This window comes from Leuciscus leuciscus (genome assembly GCF_965113295.1).
Source record: "Leuciscus leuciscus genome assembly, chromosome: 5".
NCBI lineage: Eukaryota > Metazoa > Chordata > Actinopteri > Cypriniformes > Leuciscidae > Leuciscus > Leuciscus leuciscus.
In genome coordinates, this window is record NC_138729.1 from 8,223,119 (window position 1) to 8,242,204 (window position 19,086).

Sequence of the window (19,086 nt, forward strand, 5' to 3'; positions counted from 1 at the left end):
TCACAGGACCATAGAAATAGCACTTCTAAAAAATAAAAATAAAAGTAGAAAAAATAACAATTTGCCTTGCATAATGTTAAGGGCTGAGTTGAATCACTAGGGAATAAGTGAAGTAAAAAAAAAATTACCGTACTAATCCCATTCCAAAGTCTAATTCTGCTTTTGTTCACATTTCAATAAACCAGTTAAAGAGATACTCCACCCAAAAAAGGGATGGTGAGCTCTAGCATGAGTTGAGTAGAGTGAGAGAGTAAATGATAAAAGAACTTCTGAGAAATCTCTGGCCAAACCAAAATATTCATCCACTTGAAAAGATAGACCTCTATATAAACTTGCAACAAATATTATATAAAACATTTTTCAGTGTATGGACTATTTTAAGATGTAAAAGTAAAAGTGAGTTGGAAATGAAACATTTAGCATATGGTTTGAGAAGGCAGATAGGCTACAGTATGTAATGATTGTACTAAGACGGCAGAGACACCTTCCCAAACTCAACAGCACCCCACATTTTTCTAATGTATATCTATGGTGAAATATGGAAATGCAGCACACCCAACTGAGAGCTGTAGAGGCAGAAATCAGTCACTTTTATGTTACACATAGTTCCAGACCAATTAATCTGCTTCAGCGACGTGTGTATCTCTGCATCAGTTTAGCAACTAGTCAGATTGTGAACATGTCCTATGAACATGACGTGTGAAGCATGAATGAGAGTCGTGTAAATAAGTAAATGGTGTATGACACCAGTTTATTCGTGAAAACAAAAATATAAAAAGTCCTGTTTTCTCATTATTTTCTGACCGTCTTTTCTCTGAAATTAAAGGGGTCCTATTATCCTTTTTTAAATTTGTATCTTTATTTAGTGTGCAATGTTGCTGTTAGCGCATAAAAAAGGTCTGCAAAGTTAAAAAGCTCAAAGTCGCTCAAAGTAGTTAAGGGGGGTGACATTTCTGAAACACACTTGAAGTGAATGACTAATCACAACACACTGTCCAGCCGACCAATCAGAGCACACTGTGCTTTTCGGAAGGAGGGACTTCATAGAGACAGGAACTAAACAGGGCACGATGCAACTAAACACAAGCACAAGCAACTAAACACGAGCTAAGTTGATCGTAAAGAACATTGGTGCCAATGGTTCTATGATCTTCCTAGGCTTACGTTGCTTTTGAGAAGCGCAGCTCAGACTGGGAAGAGAGTTGCTGTTTTTTTTAACATTCAATTATGAAAACCTGTTCTAGTAGACCCCAAAAACAAAATTAAGACAAAAATGGCATAATAGGTCCCCTTTAATATTTTTTTGGAAGACCAAAATAAGAAAAAATTATGAATGAGTTTGCAATTACAATTTCCTTCTACCTACTAAAACTAGTAAAAGTGGAAAAGGAACAATTTACACAATGGCTAAAATAGTCTTTGTCTCTTTGAGACAATAAGTCTTAAAAACAGGTGAAGTCTTCATTTTCTTTTTAACTCCTGCTCTCCTCAAACAATCATGATCTCAATTCAAGTCGAGTTCAGAATAAGGAGAAATACTGCCAGCAACTGAACATCTCTTTTTCCTCAGTGATTCTCTCTCTTCCAAACCACAGCCATATTCTTGTCAGTAAGGGCAACTAAGTAATGTAGATCAGGATCCATGGCAATGCTGTTGATAGAAGGCCCCTCTAATGCACCCATTCCAGCTCGAACCGGTGACGGCCACTCCAGCACCTGAAATAACACAAGCAAAAGAGGGAAATGAGATCCAGCAGCTCTGTATACAACCATAGACAACAATCACTCCTCTAGAGTTGACATTTTCTTAAAGGATTTAGTGTGTCTATACTGCAGCTAACAGAATTACTTTGAGAGATTTTATTGAGAGAAAACTTGACAAACAAAACACCAAAAAGTGGTGGCTATTGCTTACTTGATTTAACCCATAAAAATGAATTTTGTTGGTTAAGGTTGATTCAGCAATATTATATAATATTTTTGACTTGAATAAAACCAGTTCATTAGGACGTTATTATTTATAGTTCACCATTAAAATATTATCATTAAACCCATACCGTATCGCTCACCCAGCAATGGTTAACTTACCTCAGTGGCTGAAATCGTTTTTCCACTCTTGAAGTTTTCCATCATGGTGTCTGTGATATGGTACATCCATAGTCTGCCTTGATCATCCCCACACACCACATAACCATAACCTACAAGAAAAAAACATCACACATCAGTTTTGCCTTCAGATTTTCTGCATATATGCATACAAATCTCACCAGTGATTGGTACATTATTATTGAGCACTACCCAGACAGATTCTGCATATTTTATACTGACTTTTTTTTTGTCCCTGTATTTGACCATATGACATTTCATATACACAACATGAATACCTGGACAGGTGCCTAGAGACAGGTATGGGATCTCAGTGCTGGACCACTGCAGCTCTGCCAGAACAACAGCTGCCACCTCTTTCTTTCTGCCATTCCAAGATGCCCGTGTAGCTCTCCAGCTCCACAGGTAGATAGAGCCCTGCATGTGGCTCTTGGACGCTGGGAGGAGAAATGACAACCATCATTACTGCCTTCAATATAAAGGCCACAAAACGTTTTAAAGGAATAGTTCACCCAAAAATGAAAATTCAAAATGTTTATAAAGAGATTGTAAAAAAATCCACATTAATCAAATGATTTAAAAATTGTCATTAATTACTCACTCATATGTCGTTCCATACCTGTAAGTCTTTCATTCATTTTTGGAACACAAATAAAGATATTTTTATTTACATTGACAGTCACTTTGTCGCTTCAAAAAGTTCATAAAGAGATCATAAAACTAGTCCAAAATTTCTGAAGAGACACAATCGCTTGATATAATGAACAGATTGAATTTAGGCTTTTATTCACATTTATTCATTGGTTCTTGCAGAAGCTCAAACATGCTGCGTAACACGAGAATGAACCTCATTGGTTCTCACACGTCAAGTGAACAAACTTGAGTTTCCGTTTGTTTACCACAACTGATGTGTGAGTTGATATATGACTAAAAGCCTAAATTCTATCTGTTCATCATATAAAGTCATCCGAGTCTCTTTAGAAAATTTGGACTAAACCGTTCAATTCCTATGGATTAGTTTTACGATCTCTTTATGAAATTTTTAAGCATCAAGGTGGTAGTTGCGTAACCGTCAATGGAGGGACAGAAAGCTCTCAGATTTCATCAAAATATCTTCGAGTTTCGAAGATGAACAAAAGTCTTGAGGGTTAAGGTGAGTAATTAATGACAGAATGTTCATTTTTGGGTGAACTATCCCTTTAAGAGTCACTTTCAAAGATAATATGCCTAGCCTTATACTAGGCACAATTGTAAATGGAAAATGTACAGCTACAAGATGACGACCTTGAAATTATTTTTACAAATATGTTTCAAATTAAATATTTAGTGAATAATGGTAACAAGAACATCAGTAATAACAATTATTAATAATTTAAATATATAATTATATACCAAGTATTAAAGTAATAATAATGATTCATCAATAATAATCCACCTAAAATATACATTATATATTAAATGTATTCTTTGGTCAACTAGTCCAGTACTTTTCTTATTATTTACTCACCCACTATATCATCTGAGAGGAAGCTCAGTCCGTCAATAGTCCGGTAGGTGTTTTTCTTGTCGTTTTTCTTGTAAATTGGAAACACAACCTCCATCTCCTCATTTCTGGAAAAAAAAAAGCAAAGTAAATTTCAATAAAGAAACTTTTTTTCTTTGCCACACAGATTAATCAGCAGAGGGATGATAATATCTGAACTGATGGAAAACTCAAACCTCTTCTGTGTGTTTTTACTGAGCTGGATGTCAAACACATACAGCCCGTCATCACAGGCCGAGAGAAGGTGTGTGTCTGGAGACGCGGGGAGCAGAGAGACATGCAGAGGAGTGGAGCACGTCTCCAGGACCAGCAGCTTACTGTGGGTAACAGAAGAAATACAGTTATGGACAAGTGTGCTAGAGTTTAAAAATGAAATGTAAATGCTTTTGAACATAAATGCAGCACACAAATTACAGGAAAATAAATAATAAATAACCTGATTTTAAAGTTGTAATCACGATCCAGTTCACCAATGTCCCACAAAAAGATCTTATTTTCATACGTTCCAGCTGTAAATAGAAACAAAGTGATTTTTAGTTATGTCTATATAGCTCAAATAAGTTGTTATTCAGTCTATTCAATTAGTCTCATAGGGGCTTTTGCACCAGGTAGTTAGAAACTCAGTTACAGGAACTAGCCATCAGGGGTGCGTTTCCCAAAAGCACTGTAAGCCTAAGTTGATCGTAGAGACCATTGGTGGCATTGTGCTCCCCTAGGGCCATTTTCCTGGTTGCATTCGCACTGCCAGTAGGAACTCTGAAGCGACTTAAGCCGGCCGACAGCTACATCATTTAAGCGCAACATTTAACAATGTCAACAACTCCGTAGCGTTAAGGTTATGAAGTGCCTGGACTTCGGCGATCCTTAAATTGCCGGCCTTCGCCAGGTTCCCGACTGTAGTGGGTGTGAGAGAGGGCCCTGCCCCTTAAACGCTGCGGTCCCAGGGAAACCGAGCTGCTACAGAAGAGAGCTGCCGCCCCTCACATCCCAGAATGAAGAGGGAGGCACTTTTTCCCATTGGACACTTCTTTCCCTTTTTGGAGGGAGGCCACACCCACTGTGTCTGTCGTTTGCTCCTCCCGCCAAGGTATATGTAAACTGTGTTTATATGTTTTTTTTTAAATGGCAGGTTTTTTTTTAAATCGGCCAATCCACGTACACTTACATCACTGGTAGTTCCTATAGTGCTAGTTAGACCCTAATCTGAAGTAGGAGCTAATTTAGTTCCCCCAAAAGGCGTTCCTATAACTAAAATCATTCCCAGTTCCTGCAGTGCGAACATGCCAAAAAGTGTGTACTTCCGCCAATAGTTATAGGAACTATGAAAACGTTCCACCGGTGAAAGCCCCTAATGTATTACCGGTTTGTTTCACTCACTGAAGAGAAAGCTAGTGTTGCGTGGACTGAAGCGCATAATGGAAATGGCACGACGACTGGCGCGAAACTCTCCGAACGCCAGGTTGACTCTGGGATGGATGAGCTTTACAAGACCCCTCTTTCCCCCAGCAGCCAGGATATTACAGGGTCGGGCAGAGCCTCCTGTCCTGGACATCAGCACCGTGGACCATGCTAGTGAGAAGAACTCCTGCAAGACAACAGGGAATGCAACACTGAATTTACAGGCATTGGATGCAGACAGGCTAGGTTGGATTCTGTGACATCACGCCAAAGAAAATGGAAATAGATTTGTCAGTGCCTGTTCACAATGGAATATATTACTGTATACACTGTGTATTAAAAAAAGTATATGGGATCAGTAAGCATAAATTTCAGTAATAACTTAATAACTTCCAGTATGTTCTAGAGATTGAGAGATAATTGGTTTTACCAACATTCCAGAAAAATCTCGCTAGTATATTCATTACAAATGGACCATCAAGTTGTGTGCATTGCATTGTGGGACTTTTTTTCTCAAAGTCTGCTCTGTTGAATACTGAACTGAACTCAGGTATTCAATGCATATGGAATATTTGCATACTGTGCACATGCACATACTGTATAATGCAGACAGCAGAACTGAGATATGATTGTCTGAATAGCCAGTGTATTCCATGTCTCATTTCTGTGATACAGAAAACTGATTGGCCAACACCACAGCCACCTGGTGGAAAGAGACGGTATTGTACAGAACTTCTTTGCACTCACCTCACCAGGAACCTTGTATTTCTTCAGCACATGTCCTGACTCACAGTCAATCACACACAAAGTTTCCCCTCCACATGTGGCAACTGTCCGAGACACATCTCTGATATCTAACAGATTAAAAGCAATGGCAGACGTATCAGATCAATAATACATTCAAGCATACAGCACAGCTGATTTCATTTTGTACTTGACTTGACCTTGCTCACCACCACCACTGCATTCCTGCGCGGGCTCAAACGCACAGGCCCAAAGCTGCGTGCTGAAGTCGTCTGGACTGTCCTGTCGACTGTGACACTGCAGGACGTGGAACGGCTGCAGACTCACCGGCTCCTGGAACGGCACGGGAGAGAGACGCACATTAATGATGCGCTAATGACTGTGTGATGAGCAATCAACAGTAAACGGAATACAAATACAGTAAAAGCAACAATAGGAAAGCACAACTTAAGAGTGATTCAGTGGCAATAGACATGCAAATACAATAATCTGGAGCAATAAGGGAATTGTTTAAAACCAAAACCATGGTCAGAAAGCTGATTAAAGTTCAAAAACAACAAATAGGAGTGTCTGAGATAAAATAAAATTAGTTTACAATACATGTTTTGTATTCATGTTTTTATTTGATGGCTAAAAATGTCATGTGGTCCAAGTAAAAAGTAACTGTAATGCCAAATTTTCATTACACCTCAAAACTATGACTAAATATTTTCAACAACTATTTTTCAAGGTATTTTACAAATATCAGAAATTATTTATTTATGTATAAATAAATATCATAAAATGGGGGGCTAAGCCACGTGATGTTTTACAACCTAACCCAACCTTACCTAAGGTCAAATTATCTGCATCTTTTTTCTGCATGTTGGTCACACCACATGACTTTAATTTGGCATAAAAAGTTATAAATGTTTAAAAAGCTTTTGTTTTAAAACAAATAACTTAAAGTAATAAATGCTGAAATATACTTAAAACTACTTAAGGTTTTCAATAATTGTATTCTTCTAATGAAATGTTTTTTCTTCATTATAATCTGAAGACCTTGACTTTTTTTATGCCCCCCAAAAACACAAAAATGAGTTAGAATTCAACACGTTTTTAATTTCTCATCATAGATGATTTATATTCAAGTCATTGTTAATGTATCCTTTAACTATTAACTATCCTATTAACTAAACTGGGCGTTCCTGACAGACTGGGAAGAGAGATGCAGCAATAATGTAAAATATGTGAAATAATAATGTGTTTTTTGAACATTCAAGCATAAAAACCCATTCCAGTAGATCCCCGAAACAAAGAAAAAAAATAAGCGCCATGTCTTTGACCCACCTGAGGAACATGGAGTTTGGTTCTGGTAGTTTTCCGAGGAGTGTTGGCAGTGGTTTGTTTGCTTTGTTGAGCTGTAGTCTGATCTTTAGCCGTTTTCATCGGACTCTCACGTTTGGCCGGCCTTGATGTGGGCGTAGAGATGTCTGGCCTCTTAGAAGCTTTTCTGGGGCTTTCAGTTTTGCTAACAACTTTCTGAGAAATATTTTCCAGGCGGCTTGATTTCCTTGGACTTCCCTCGGGAGAGTCCATGCTGGTCATTCTGGCACGCTTTCTGGGGCTGGACAATCCAGGGTCAGTTTTCTGTGGAGTGCTCAGCACTCGAGTGGATTTCCGTGGACTAGCCTCAACCGGAGCTGCACTCGCCAAGCGACTTGACTTTCGTGGACTGGCCTCTGCAGACACCTCTGTGTTGTTTCGGGTTCTTTTCTGAGGACTTGTGATACTGTTACCACCAACATCACGAGTCTTTCTCTCTGTAGGAGTCTGTGTTGTGTAAAACAATGAAATATATATGTTCTTTAACTTCTATGCAATTATCACCTGGGATGGGAAAAATCATTTTATCTCTATAAAGCCTACAGTATTACATTTCATACGCAAATTTCTAAAGCCTCTAAATTATCAACATGATCAAAATTTGCTGAAAAACTTGTTCACAATCTACTACATGCCTTCTGTCGTCTGATTGATAGTTCATACTTTATTAGAATATGGTTTTAGTTTTTACAGTGAAAGAGTGCGTGCGTGATAAGATGGATATGTTTATGTAAGTGTTTCACATGCGTGATAAGATGGATATGTTTAACGACCCACAGTAACATACAGTGATGCACCACTTTTTCATTGTAATTTCACCATTTTGAATTGAAAATATGCTATCATTTAAATAATGATGCCATTCAAAACTGAATGTGACGAGGTAAGAAACGTGTGTGTATGATTATATTTTGTCAAAAAGGTTCATTAAACTGTACCATGATTTTGATTTGATTTGACTTTAAATCGAAAAAATTAGGCCACTGTCTTTACCTCATTCTCCTTTGTTGGAGTGACGTCTTGGACTTTGCTTCCTTCTTCACTGCAGGTCAGTGACTTCAAATATTCCTTTGCAATCATTTCAAGCTTAAAAAGCAAAAACAAAATGAGTTCAAATGCAACCACAGAGACACAGCAATATAGAGGCTCTATTAATGCAAAGATCTGCGTCAGTGAACGCAGTAAACACACAAGAGTACCGACCCTAAACTTTGTGAACTCGCTCAAGGAACTGGGGCCGTATTTGATTTCGCTGTAGGCAGCATCGACAAAACTCTTCTCCACAGCAGCCAGACTCTGTGCCGTGACGGGATCAGGGAGACTGAAGCTTCGTTCCCACAAAGCAATCACCTGAGGGTGGTCAAAAAACAATGAAGAAATACTATAGTAGTTTCATGGGATCTTCAAAAATATACAAACTAACTGAAATTAACAATAACAAAAACCAGACAGAAATATCACATAGGCCCTGTTTACACCTGGTATTAAGATGCGTTTTGGTCGATCGGATCACAAGTGGGCGACACTAAATACAGGTGTAAACGGGGTCTAAAATGTTTGTCCACTTTTAACCACTTCCAGAGGTAGTCATAAACGCAAAAGACTGGACTGATTTCGTAGTGTAAACGCTCATGTGTTCAAACAGCCACAAAAGACCGTCTACTCTCCGCCTTCTGACCTAATGTGTAACGATTATGGGAAGCGCACTAGCGAGACTGGATTTAAACTCTGTCGGCTGGAGACCCAAGTTTGGTTTGAAGACGAAAAATGTACCAAGCACAATGTTCTCTCAACATTCCTGATTTCTAACACACACTCACACTTGTGGCTGTCAGAGCATGTTTTTCCCGTCGTCTCCGGTCGTGTTCACATGTAAATTGCACAAGCTTACAGTATTTTGTCCACTTAATCGAAAGATCTGAAAAAACTCATACGTTTACTCGCCCATAGACCCTCCCCTCGAAGAAATCAGGACAGAAGTGGTTGAAAGTGGACAAAAGAGACGGATTAAAACACCAAGTGTAAACGGGAATGTGTCTCCCTCGTCTACTTATGATCCGATCGACCGAAACACATCTTAGCACCAGGTGTAAACAGGGCAATGGCGGACAATGATATGAATACATGTAAAAGTCAGTTCTCACCCTCTTCCTGAGGATCTCAGTGCTGCCATGGCGAATATGATGTGCCGTAGAGCTGATATCCTTCCCATTGAACATCCTCAGTCTAGGTAACAGGAAGATCACTTTGTGTTCATCATTGACCTAAAAAAAAATTTAAACAATTTATAGAGACCGCAAGATTGATAGTGTCAACAAACGCCACTGATGATGCTCTGATTTCAAATAAATATGAGGGTTGAAAGTGTGATTCTCACTGTGAGGTAGAGGTTGTCCTCTAGTCTAAGCTCTTCGATGTTTCTCAGGGCTTCCAGTGATGTCACATCCTCCATTTCGTTGTCTGAGCAGTTCAGGATCTTCAGGCAGGGTAGAGAGAGGCCTTTGGGAATCTCCTGCAACATGTTCCCAGACAAATCCAACTGCTCTAGACTACAGAGTTTAGACAGCAGAGGCACAGGCAGATCCTCGCTCTTCAGACCCATGCGTGAGAGACTGAGCAGAGAATACACACATATATCAGATCATATATTTTACAAACCTAAGGACATTCAAATAGTTATCTTTATTCTTTTAATACACTGGCGGTCAAATTAAGATTTATTAATGTTTTTTTGATTGCTCAGTCTTTTCTGCTCACCAAGGCTGAATTTATTTGATAAAAAATACAGTAAAAACAGTGATATTACTACATTTTAACACATCTGTTTTCCATCTTAATATAATTTACAATATAATTTATTCCTGTGATGTCAAAGTTGAATTTCCAGCATCATTACTCAGCATAATATGCTGAATTACTGCTCAGTTATTATCAATTATTATTTGTGCTCAATTATTAATAATGGCTCTTATTGATATCAATGTTGGAAAAAAAAACTGTTTTGCTGCTTAATACTTTTGTGGAAACTCTGATATGTTTTCTCCAGATTCTTTGATTAATAGAAAGTTCAAAACACAGCGTTTGAAAGAGAAATCTTTTGTAACATTATAAATGGCTTTACTGTCACTTGAATCAATTTAACACACACTTGCTGAATAAAAGTATTAATTTATTAACTTATTTACCATAAACTTTTAAAAGGTAGTATATTGCAGTTTCCACAAAAAATGGTTTTCAACACTGATAATAATAATAATGTTTCAATCTTGAGCAGCAAATCAACATATTAGAATGATTTCTGAAGGATCATGTGACACTGAAGACTGGAGTAATGACATCACAGGAATACATTTCACAATATTACTGTTTAACTGTATTTTTGCTCAAATAAACACAGCCTTGGTGAGCATTAGACATTGTAATTATTATTAAAAAATAACTTTTGACTGACAGACCAAAACACATCATAGTGTGCCTTAAAATCACAAACTCTTACTTGAGGGTCTTGATCTGGTCCAGTTTGTTTGCCTTTGGAGAGCTTTTCTCCAGCAGTATCTTCTCTGTTATCTTCTCCATGGCTGCACACAGTGAAAGTGTGGGTTTTGTGTTTAATCAGACCTTATAAAGGTGGGCTGGAATGATTGCAGGTTTCAGACACTTGGTAAATCTCTAGCTATTGGGCATTTAGGTGTCAGAAACGTGTATTGTTATGTAATGACACAGGACAAGTGGTCTATTCACACCCTATGAGGGCTGTGAACACAGGAGATTGCAGTGAAACTTTTATAGAGACTAGAGAGCAACATTATTTACATTCCGCAAATACTGGAAAATGCTAACGTTAAGTAAACAAAGAAAAATTTGTAATTATAATTCCCAAAAGAAATGTCAAAATATATAAAAAAATCAAAACTTGCATTATTTTTAATGTGAAGTTTAAAGTCACATATTACTCACAAAAAGCAATATTGTTGGTAAAATCAACTTTGAAAGGCAACTTTGAAATCATAAATACGATGCTGCATATTGTGCATCCGTTATTACGTATTTGTTAACTGATTATGACTGATTATAACTGCTCAACTCCTTAATGAGTTTTATTTTATTTTATTTTTTTATGTTTATTGTGCTGTTGAGTTTAGCCGTGTTAAATAAACGTTGTGTTTTACAGACGTTAGAGTAAAAATAATTTTATTGGTGCTCAAAGCGATGTACACAGCTTACCTCTCACGTACACGCGGGGCCAGAAATCTGATTTAAATGTAAATACACACGAGGTCATGAGGATTAGAACGAAAGATCGTTTTCCCGGGAAAATACAAATGAACTTTGACCAGCTGTGACGTACAAGTTGGTTGTGGCGTCATCATTCCGCCATATTGAGTGTGGCACTGTAGTCAGAAAACATGAACGTGCAGTTATACCTGAAATATTTCAAGCACACTTTTACAAATATAATTATAAACCAGTGAATCTCAACCAGTGGGCAAACTTCCAAGGGCCCCAATAAGTTAATATAATCTTAATTAAAACTCTTTTAGAAACTAAAAGTAAAGATGTACAACATTAAACTGTTATTTGAGTTATTTGTATTTATTACAATAGTAGTACCAAAGTTACATATCAGCTTAGATAGGAGGGTCTTCAAATATTGTCTCAGACAAAGGAGGGGCTTGGAGTAAAAAAGGTTGAGAACCACTGATATAATAACCAAATCAAAACTATTTCTAAAAAAGTTATCAATTTATTGTAAAAGGCTTACAAATAATAGTGCAGCTTTGCTAAAACATTTAAAGTCACAATAAAATCAAAATTGAGAATCTGTTTATTATAAATGATTTATCCATGCACATCATTATTTTTTTAATATTCATGTGCCCTCACAATCATGAATCAAAATAACTTCCCCTCCTTCTTCCACCTTCATCTCTTCTCTTCTCTGATGATGTTTACTGGCTCGAGGGCGGGACAACCTGTCACTCACATGACATCACAGCGATAGCAAACCACAACCATCCAATCAATTCCTGATGAACAAAATCAAATCCCGCCCAACACTGAAATCTTCCGTTTCAGGGCAACTTTTTAGATTATTTTATGCAGGAAATGTTTTCATAATCATGAGTTTGAAACACCCAAAAAATATGATTTGGATTGCTCTAAACATATAAGGGAATCATTAAATTAGTTAGAAATAATTGCAGCTCATAACCATTATTCTTTCACAAAATAACATAACGGTGAGTAAAAAGAATATCCCTTTATTTAAATTAAGAATGAAAAAGAATCACTTTACAGTTGTGTGCAAGGAAAACTGAAGATACGTTCACTTATCTAAGCTTATAGAGGAGCACCCTTGAAGCTCAGTGCTAGATCTAACAACTCTGAGCCCAGTTTCTCCTGCTCTCCTCCCTGTAGAAACTCAGCAGACAGCTCCCGGAAGGTGCTGCACACTCTGCGCCCGTGAATGTCTTTTCTGTGGATGGCATGTTTCCAGCGGTGACGTGCCTCTCCGTAGAGTACAACCAATGATCTGCGTGGTAAATGCACAGCCACTCTCACCTCCCCGTGCTCCACGTCTCCCCAGCCTCCATCTAAACTCATCGTGAGGACAGTGTCCGAGAGCAGGTTAATGGTGACCAGGTGCTCTCCCCACAGCCAGCTGTCATCCAAGTGAGGGTCAATAGCAGAGCCTCTGATGGGATCATAGTCTAGGTTGCACTGCTCTACTGGTTTGAAGGAGGCCAACTGAGAAGCCTGTGACATCCTGTCCACCAGGTGGCGACTGATAGCAGGCAGGCCAGTGAAGTCTCCCACACGGACACGCCGTTTTTTGAAGTTCACCTTTGGCCCAAAGTCCTTTGGATATAAATATATTGTTATTTGGATGTTATTACAATAGTACCGTTTTACAACTTTTATAACCTAATATTAATTTAGAAACTACATAGAATTTCTGAACTTTTAAGGGGGACCTATTATGTTTTTTTTTTTACATTTTCAACTTTTGAATTAGTGTGTAAGCTTGAAAAAGGACAGTAAATTCACAAAGCAAAGGAAGTTAATCTTTTTTTTTATCAGTGTCACTGTTTCTGAACTCCCTGAAACGCCTACATTGTAGTCTTGAGTTTTCTTAAGGAGCGAACTCATCACAATATTCCTCATAGGCCTATAAATAATTCCCGCCTAAGATATACGCCAAAAAAAAAAAGAAAAGGGGTCGAGGCCTGGTTGAGTTGCGTTAGTAATGTCGAAACTCATGGTTATGGTAAGGGGAGTGACACTTCCAAAACAAGCTCTACAGCGGTTGACCAATCACAACACACTGGTCCAGCCGACCAATCAGAGCACACTGTGCTTTTCAGAAGGAGGGGCTTCATAGAGACAGGAACTGAATAGAGTGTTACAGACAGACTGGGAAGAGAGGTGCTGCAACAATGTCAAATATGAGAAAAATAATGTGTTTTTGAACATTCAAGCATGAAATCCTATTCTAGCAGAGCGCAAAAACAAAACCAGGACTTTGTGAAAGGGCATAATAGGTCCTCTTTAAAAATGCATCTCACACACCAGCACTGTTGTAATAAACTGAACAAACCCTCAAACTAGAAAAAAAATCATCTTTAAATCATATATGTTCTTATATACAATGTTTACTACATAAATTATGTGCTGCTGTGCTGATGAATAAAAAGTGGAAGGAATTTATTTCTTAGTACAGTGTGTCAGTGTTTTCCCCTTATTCACCTGTTTCCGTCGGCCTGACTGAGATTCTCTCCAGACGTCTTGATCCATTCTGGCGATCAGCTCTCTCTCTTCATCTTCTGACACAAAATTCTCCCACAAAAATATTCCAGGAAACACATAGGACTGTCGAGAGCCACTCTCCTCCTCTCGGACCGCTGTCTTTGACACGGGATCATAGGTGAAATCATATTGGATCTGCAATAGAATATATGTACACTTTTTTTTTTTTTTATATAGTGGCGTTCAAAAGTTTACAATGTAATGTTACAAAAGATTAATTAATTGTGTTCTTTCAAATTTTCTATTCACCCCAGGTGAATTTTTTTTTTATTAAAAAAAAATAATAACTAATAGATATCACCATACTTCCACAGTCAATTGATTACATTAAGAATTGCAAACATTTTTGTATTACAAGTTTTCTGAAATGTTTAAATATGCAAATAAAGCATTATCTAATTAAATATGAACTAATTTGCATAAACTTCTGGAACAAAAATCTGAACATTAAATAAAGCCAGGTTCAAAGCCAATTGTTTCATTTTGTTGACAGAGTCAAACGTTTTTACAGAGGTTTTGGATTTAGGAATATTTTTTTATTTTGGATGTTTTCTTTCCACTCGTCTAAAATAACACTTTATGAAATGCCAAAAAGCCCAAAATTGACAGATGCATGAAAAAATTGTTATAGCATGTAGTGTCTCATCTTAAAAATTATGAAAAAATGCATCATGGTTTTGACACAAATATTAAACAGCACAACTGTTTTCAACATAGATATTAATAATAAATAAGCACCAAATTAGAATGATTTCTAAAGGAACATGTGATACTGACTGAAGACTGGCGTAATGATGCTGAAAATTCAGCTTTACGTTTTAAAATATTCAAATAGAAACGAGTTATTTAACTTCTTAATAATATTTTACAGTATTATTGATTTACTTTATTTTTCATCCAAACAAATTCAGGCTTGGTAAGCATAAAAGACTTTTGCTCAAAATAACAAAAGCAAAAATCTTACCGAACTCAAACCTTTGAACAGTTTGAAAAGCTTAGTAGCACAATTTTGAGAGTCAAGGCAGAACAATCTGAATTTTATTAAATGGAGGATCCGGTTGAACTCAATGCTGACTGTGACTGAGTGCAACTTCGGCTCATTTGTGCGCAAACTACAGATGTCAAGGCAATGTCTTTTGAACGTAATGTTGTTCACTCACCAGGTCATTCTTCTGCCGTAAATGTTGTTCAGCCTTCTGTGCCTCACACCTCAGACATGTTCTTATTCCTTTACAACCACAGTTATTAATACTCGGAAAATACCCGGCAGCCATCAAGCAGCGTTTGTGCATCACTTTAATGCGTCCCCTCACAAACAACTGAAGGCCTATCAGTTCCCATCTCGAAAAGCCACATGTCTCACAAACCCATGAAACAATGCGACAATATTAAGACTCGCGTAAATCACAAATCAATGCATTTCATTAAAAAAAGGCAATTTATTAACAACAAAAATAAAGTACATCACAATTAAGTGGGGCACTTAAGAAGAAATAATTTCCTTGAACATAAGCTTGATGTGCAATGAAAATGTGCATTTTCAAAGAATGTTCCAAGATCTGATTTATTATACCAGTATGCTTTGTTAGAAAACCAATATTGGAAGAGGAACTCCAAAGATCTTAACCTCAATGTTGTTAGAGGCTGTTAAAGATCTTATATTATTTATTCTGAGAGCTTGTCAGCTGTCATTTTTAAATGAGGGCCGTGAAACAGTTATTCGCATCCAAAATAAAAGTTTGAGTTTATATAATATATGCGTGTGCTGTGTAGAATTGTTTTTTAAATATAAAATATAAAAATACACACACGCATGAATGTATTTAAGAAATTTTTGTATGTATATTTATATATCATTTAAATATAACTAACACATTTTTCTTGAAAAATATACATGCATGTGTGTATATTCATTTATACAAAATAATTATACACAGTACACACATATATTATGTAAACAAAACATTGTTTCACAGCCCTAATTTAAAAAATTTAAATAAATAAATGGGAGTATTGTAGCAATTCAGTTAGTTGAGTATAAGTTGTTGTCATCCAGTGGAGTGATGGTTCTTCATTCTATTCCCTCCTGCTTGTCTTTGATGGCAACCTAAAATAAAAAAGGTAAATTAGTAAACAAGACTGATACGCAGTACTGCGAAATCAAATCACATCAGCCCTCACTGGCCAGAGGAGAACTGGATTCTCCCTCCATTTCAGTCACCTGATGGAGTTTAGGTTCCCTGACACTGTCACATTTGGCTTCCTTAGTTTGGGACACTTAAAGAGCCCTTTTACAAAGTCTTGATTTTGTTTTTGGGGTCTACTTTTCGAAACGTTTCGATTACCCTGGAAATCCAGAGTTCTTGTGAGAGCACAATTTGAAGTTACTCTGGCATTGAGTAATGATGCTCATTAAATATGCCCTTGTATCCGAGCTGCACCAATCACATCGGGTTATCTGATATAGGCGGGCCATAGGCGAGATGACGACAGCGCTGTGACGTCGAAGTCATTAGTAAACATTGGAAGATGGCTATGGATGAATACCAGTTGTTTGAAACGGCTTTGGCCGCTACAATGAACGAGTTAGACTTGGCTTTTTATCTAAAAGAGGAACAGAAGACGGCGCTCGAATCGTTCCTTTGCAAGAAGGACGTCTTTGCTGTTTTGCCGACCGGATACGGCAAGAGTCTAATCTACCAGTTAGTGCCGCTAGTGTTATCCAATTGCGTGCAGTGAGATTTTCAAACGCATGCTTGGTGCCGCCCCTCGAGCTGGCCGATTTTCATTAGTCGATGCCAGACCATTAATCTTTCAGATTTAGGTCTGGATTTCTAGGCTAAGTTTCAATTCCAATATGTTAGAAAATAAAACTCCAGTCAAACATTTAGATATCAAACATTAATTGCAAAACGTTCTGTTGCAGCTGAGCACCATGAACAAAAATCAGCAGCCTAAAGAACAACTAACTAATAAACTAGACTAACTAGTTTAAATTTCAAACATTATAAAACTCAAGTATGCAGTCAGTAATAAAATAAGAAGTTAGCAAATAAAAATATAACTGAAAGTTTAGAACTCAGTTATTGTAATAGCAATAATAAGTACATAATTTGTACATGGGGAACAGAACTGCCACAAGAATTTAAATGTATCATATATTTGATAACTTATTATTGATTGTTTGTTACTTTAAAGCTGCTTCGAAACAATCTGTTATGCTATGCATACGACACGTACCCTGAATCGCTCCTCCAGCAGGGACAGCTCACTGATCAGATCAGTGATGGCATTAGTGAAGGCTTCCTGGGGACTGTAGTCTGGTGTCGTCTGAACGCGGATCACAATCTTGTGTTCTAGAGGATGAGGAACCTTATACCCAGCAAACAGCACCTGAGGGTCCTTCAGCAGTTGCCTTATGGAAACATGTCACAGGTCGATTACACAAACCAGCAGAGTGTCCCAGTAACGACTCAAACATGTCTGGCCATCAGAGACTTACGAGCGGATGATGTTCCCCAGCGTGTGATCCTCTTTATTCAGTGTGAACAGACATGCATTCGGCACCTTGGTGTCTTTAACTATTGTGATTCTGGAAAAGGAAGTTGAGCAGGAATATTAGACAAGTGCTTCTAGATTTTTTTCTTACTCATTCACAAACAGTACTGTGGCGGTACCATGGTAAAAAAAAAGAAAGGTAATAATTGTGATACTTTGATAAATATTATAGTACTGGTTAAACACCATATACATGTGCCATGGTATTCTAAAGAATATCCAAAAACATTAATATATAGGTGTACATACATACAGACATACATACATACATACATAGACTTACCACCTGTCGTTCAGTAATGGCTCAGAGCAAATATTTACTTTTTTCTTTTGTTAATGCGGTACTTTTTGAAAATGTGACTACGTTTAGTAAGTTATTCATGAACACCCCTTTTTCCAGCTTATATGTTCTAATATATATATATATATATAGATTAGAACATATAAGCTGGAAAAAGGGGTGTTCATGAATAACTTACTAAACGTAGTCACATTTTCAAATGTGCTACTATATATATATATATGAAGAGTTCAGATGCAAAAGCCTCTAAGTGCCATCTGAAATTTTCTTCAAGAATTATAATTTTTATCAAGCTTGTATATTTAAGTTCAGTAATTTCACTTAAATGACAATTAATAGGTCATTTTCATTGCCATTTAAGTGAAATTACTGAACTTAAATATACGAGCTTGATAAAATGTATCATTTTAGAAGAAAATGTTCGAGGCTTTTGCATCTCAACTCTTCATATATATATATATATATATATATATATATATATATATATATATATATATATATATATATATAAAAATGTCCTTGTCTAGCACCCCAAAAGTGGAACATGTCTGCTTAAAATCGCAATATTGTTTTTTTTTTATTAATTAATTTTATTTTGTACAGATGGGCTCACAATATCTGTCGTTAGCCAACAAGCTAAACACTTTGAAGCTACCTCCTGTATTCCAGCTGACTGTTTGTTTCATTATAGGCAGCTATCCATTAGTATCACTTAATAGTAGAGATTGCGTTGCACTGCACTTACTTCTTTTCTCCCTCGAATAGTAAAAAGGACTCGAATGCTGGTGGCGCGTTCATCCTGTTTGAAACCCAGCAGCGTTCCTCCTGCTAATGGACGCACACCACACTGCGCATGCGCACTACGTCAGTTTCACACACGACCAATCTTAAGCGCAGTGTTGGGTGAAGACCGCTGGAGGGCAGTGATAAGACGTAAATCAATAACTGATGAAAAGAATACTGACGCTCAATAAAGGCTTATAAAGATGTCAACCTTATTTTTATAGTAAATTTCTTAAATATTTGTGTGTGTATTTTAAGATTATTTTATCACAAGTTGAAATGGTTTGAAAATAAACCTAATGTTTTCTTTTCGATTTTGCACATTTCTTTGTAGGCCTACTTCGCACATTTCTTCGTACTTTTTATAATTTCAATTTGTTTAACATACCTGTAATTCAAAAAATATGCTGAATTTCATGGCTGTGCAACAATCAAACAAATTTTAAATGGATCAATAATTATTTCACACCCTACTGCAGTG

At 37.0% G+C, this 19,086-nt stretch overlaps 3 protein-coding genes across 4 annotated transcripts; all 3 read right to left on the minus strand.

Moving 5' to 3' along the window:
- Window positions 1-725: 725 nt before the first annotated feature.
- On the minus strand, window positions 726-11,497 carry lrwd1 (leucine-rich repeats and WD repeat domain containing 1). 2 transcript variants are annotated; one of them, XM_082170721.1, is made up of 16 exons: window positions 11,381-11,497; window positions 10,653-10,734; window positions 9,534-9,768; window positions 9,301-9,420; window positions 8,360-8,506; window positions 8,150-8,242; window positions 7,121-7,603; window positions 6,001-6,124; window positions 5,795-5,901; window positions 5,027-5,234; window positions 4,086-4,158; window positions 3,826-3,966; window positions 3,614-3,717; window positions 2,385-2,543; window positions 2,089-2,198; window positions 726-1,716 (listed from the first exon to the last, which is right to left on the minus strand). In XM_082170721.1, exons 1-16 carry the CDS (start codon window positions 11,436-11,438, stop codon window positions 1,567-1,569), a joined length of 2,394 nt encoding a protein of 797 aa, XP_082026847.1. In that variant the 5' UTR covers window positions 11,439-11,497; the 3' UTR covers window positions 726-1,566. The 2 variants fall into 2 exon arrangements, with proteins under 2 accessions (XP_082026847.1, XP_082026846.1); XM_082170720.1 differs by having other exon boundaries at window positions 5,992-6,124.
- A 904-nt stretch (window positions 11,498-12,401) lies between these two features.
- On the minus strand, window positions 12,402-15,255 carry alkbh4 (alkB homolog 4, lysine demthylase; the record flags this gene model as incomplete). The annotated part of the gene is made up of 3 exons (XM_082170739.1): window positions 12,402-13,015; window positions 13,904-14,098; window positions 15,124-15,255. The coding sequence occupies 3 exons, from the start codon at window positions 15,253-15,255 to the stop codon at window positions 12,497-12,499; spliced, it is 846 nt and encodes a 281-aa protein (XP_082026865.1). The 3' UTR covers window positions 12,402-12,496.
- Window positions 15,256-15,382: 127 nt separating this feature from the next.
- polr2j (RNA polymerase II subunit J) lies at window positions 15,383-18,680 on the minus strand. Its single transcript, XM_082170743.1, has 4 exons — window positions 18,568-18,680; window positions 17,466-17,555; window positions 17,204-17,378; window positions 15,383-16,070 (listed from the first exon to the last, which is right to left on the minus strand). The coding sequence occupies exons 1-4, from the start codon at window positions 18,618-18,620 to the stop codon at window positions 16,035-16,037; spliced, it is 354 nt and encodes a 117-aa protein (XP_082026869.1). The 5' UTR covers window positions 18,621-18,680; the 3' UTR covers window positions 15,383-16,034.
- Window positions 18,681-19,086: the final 406 nt, after the last annotated feature.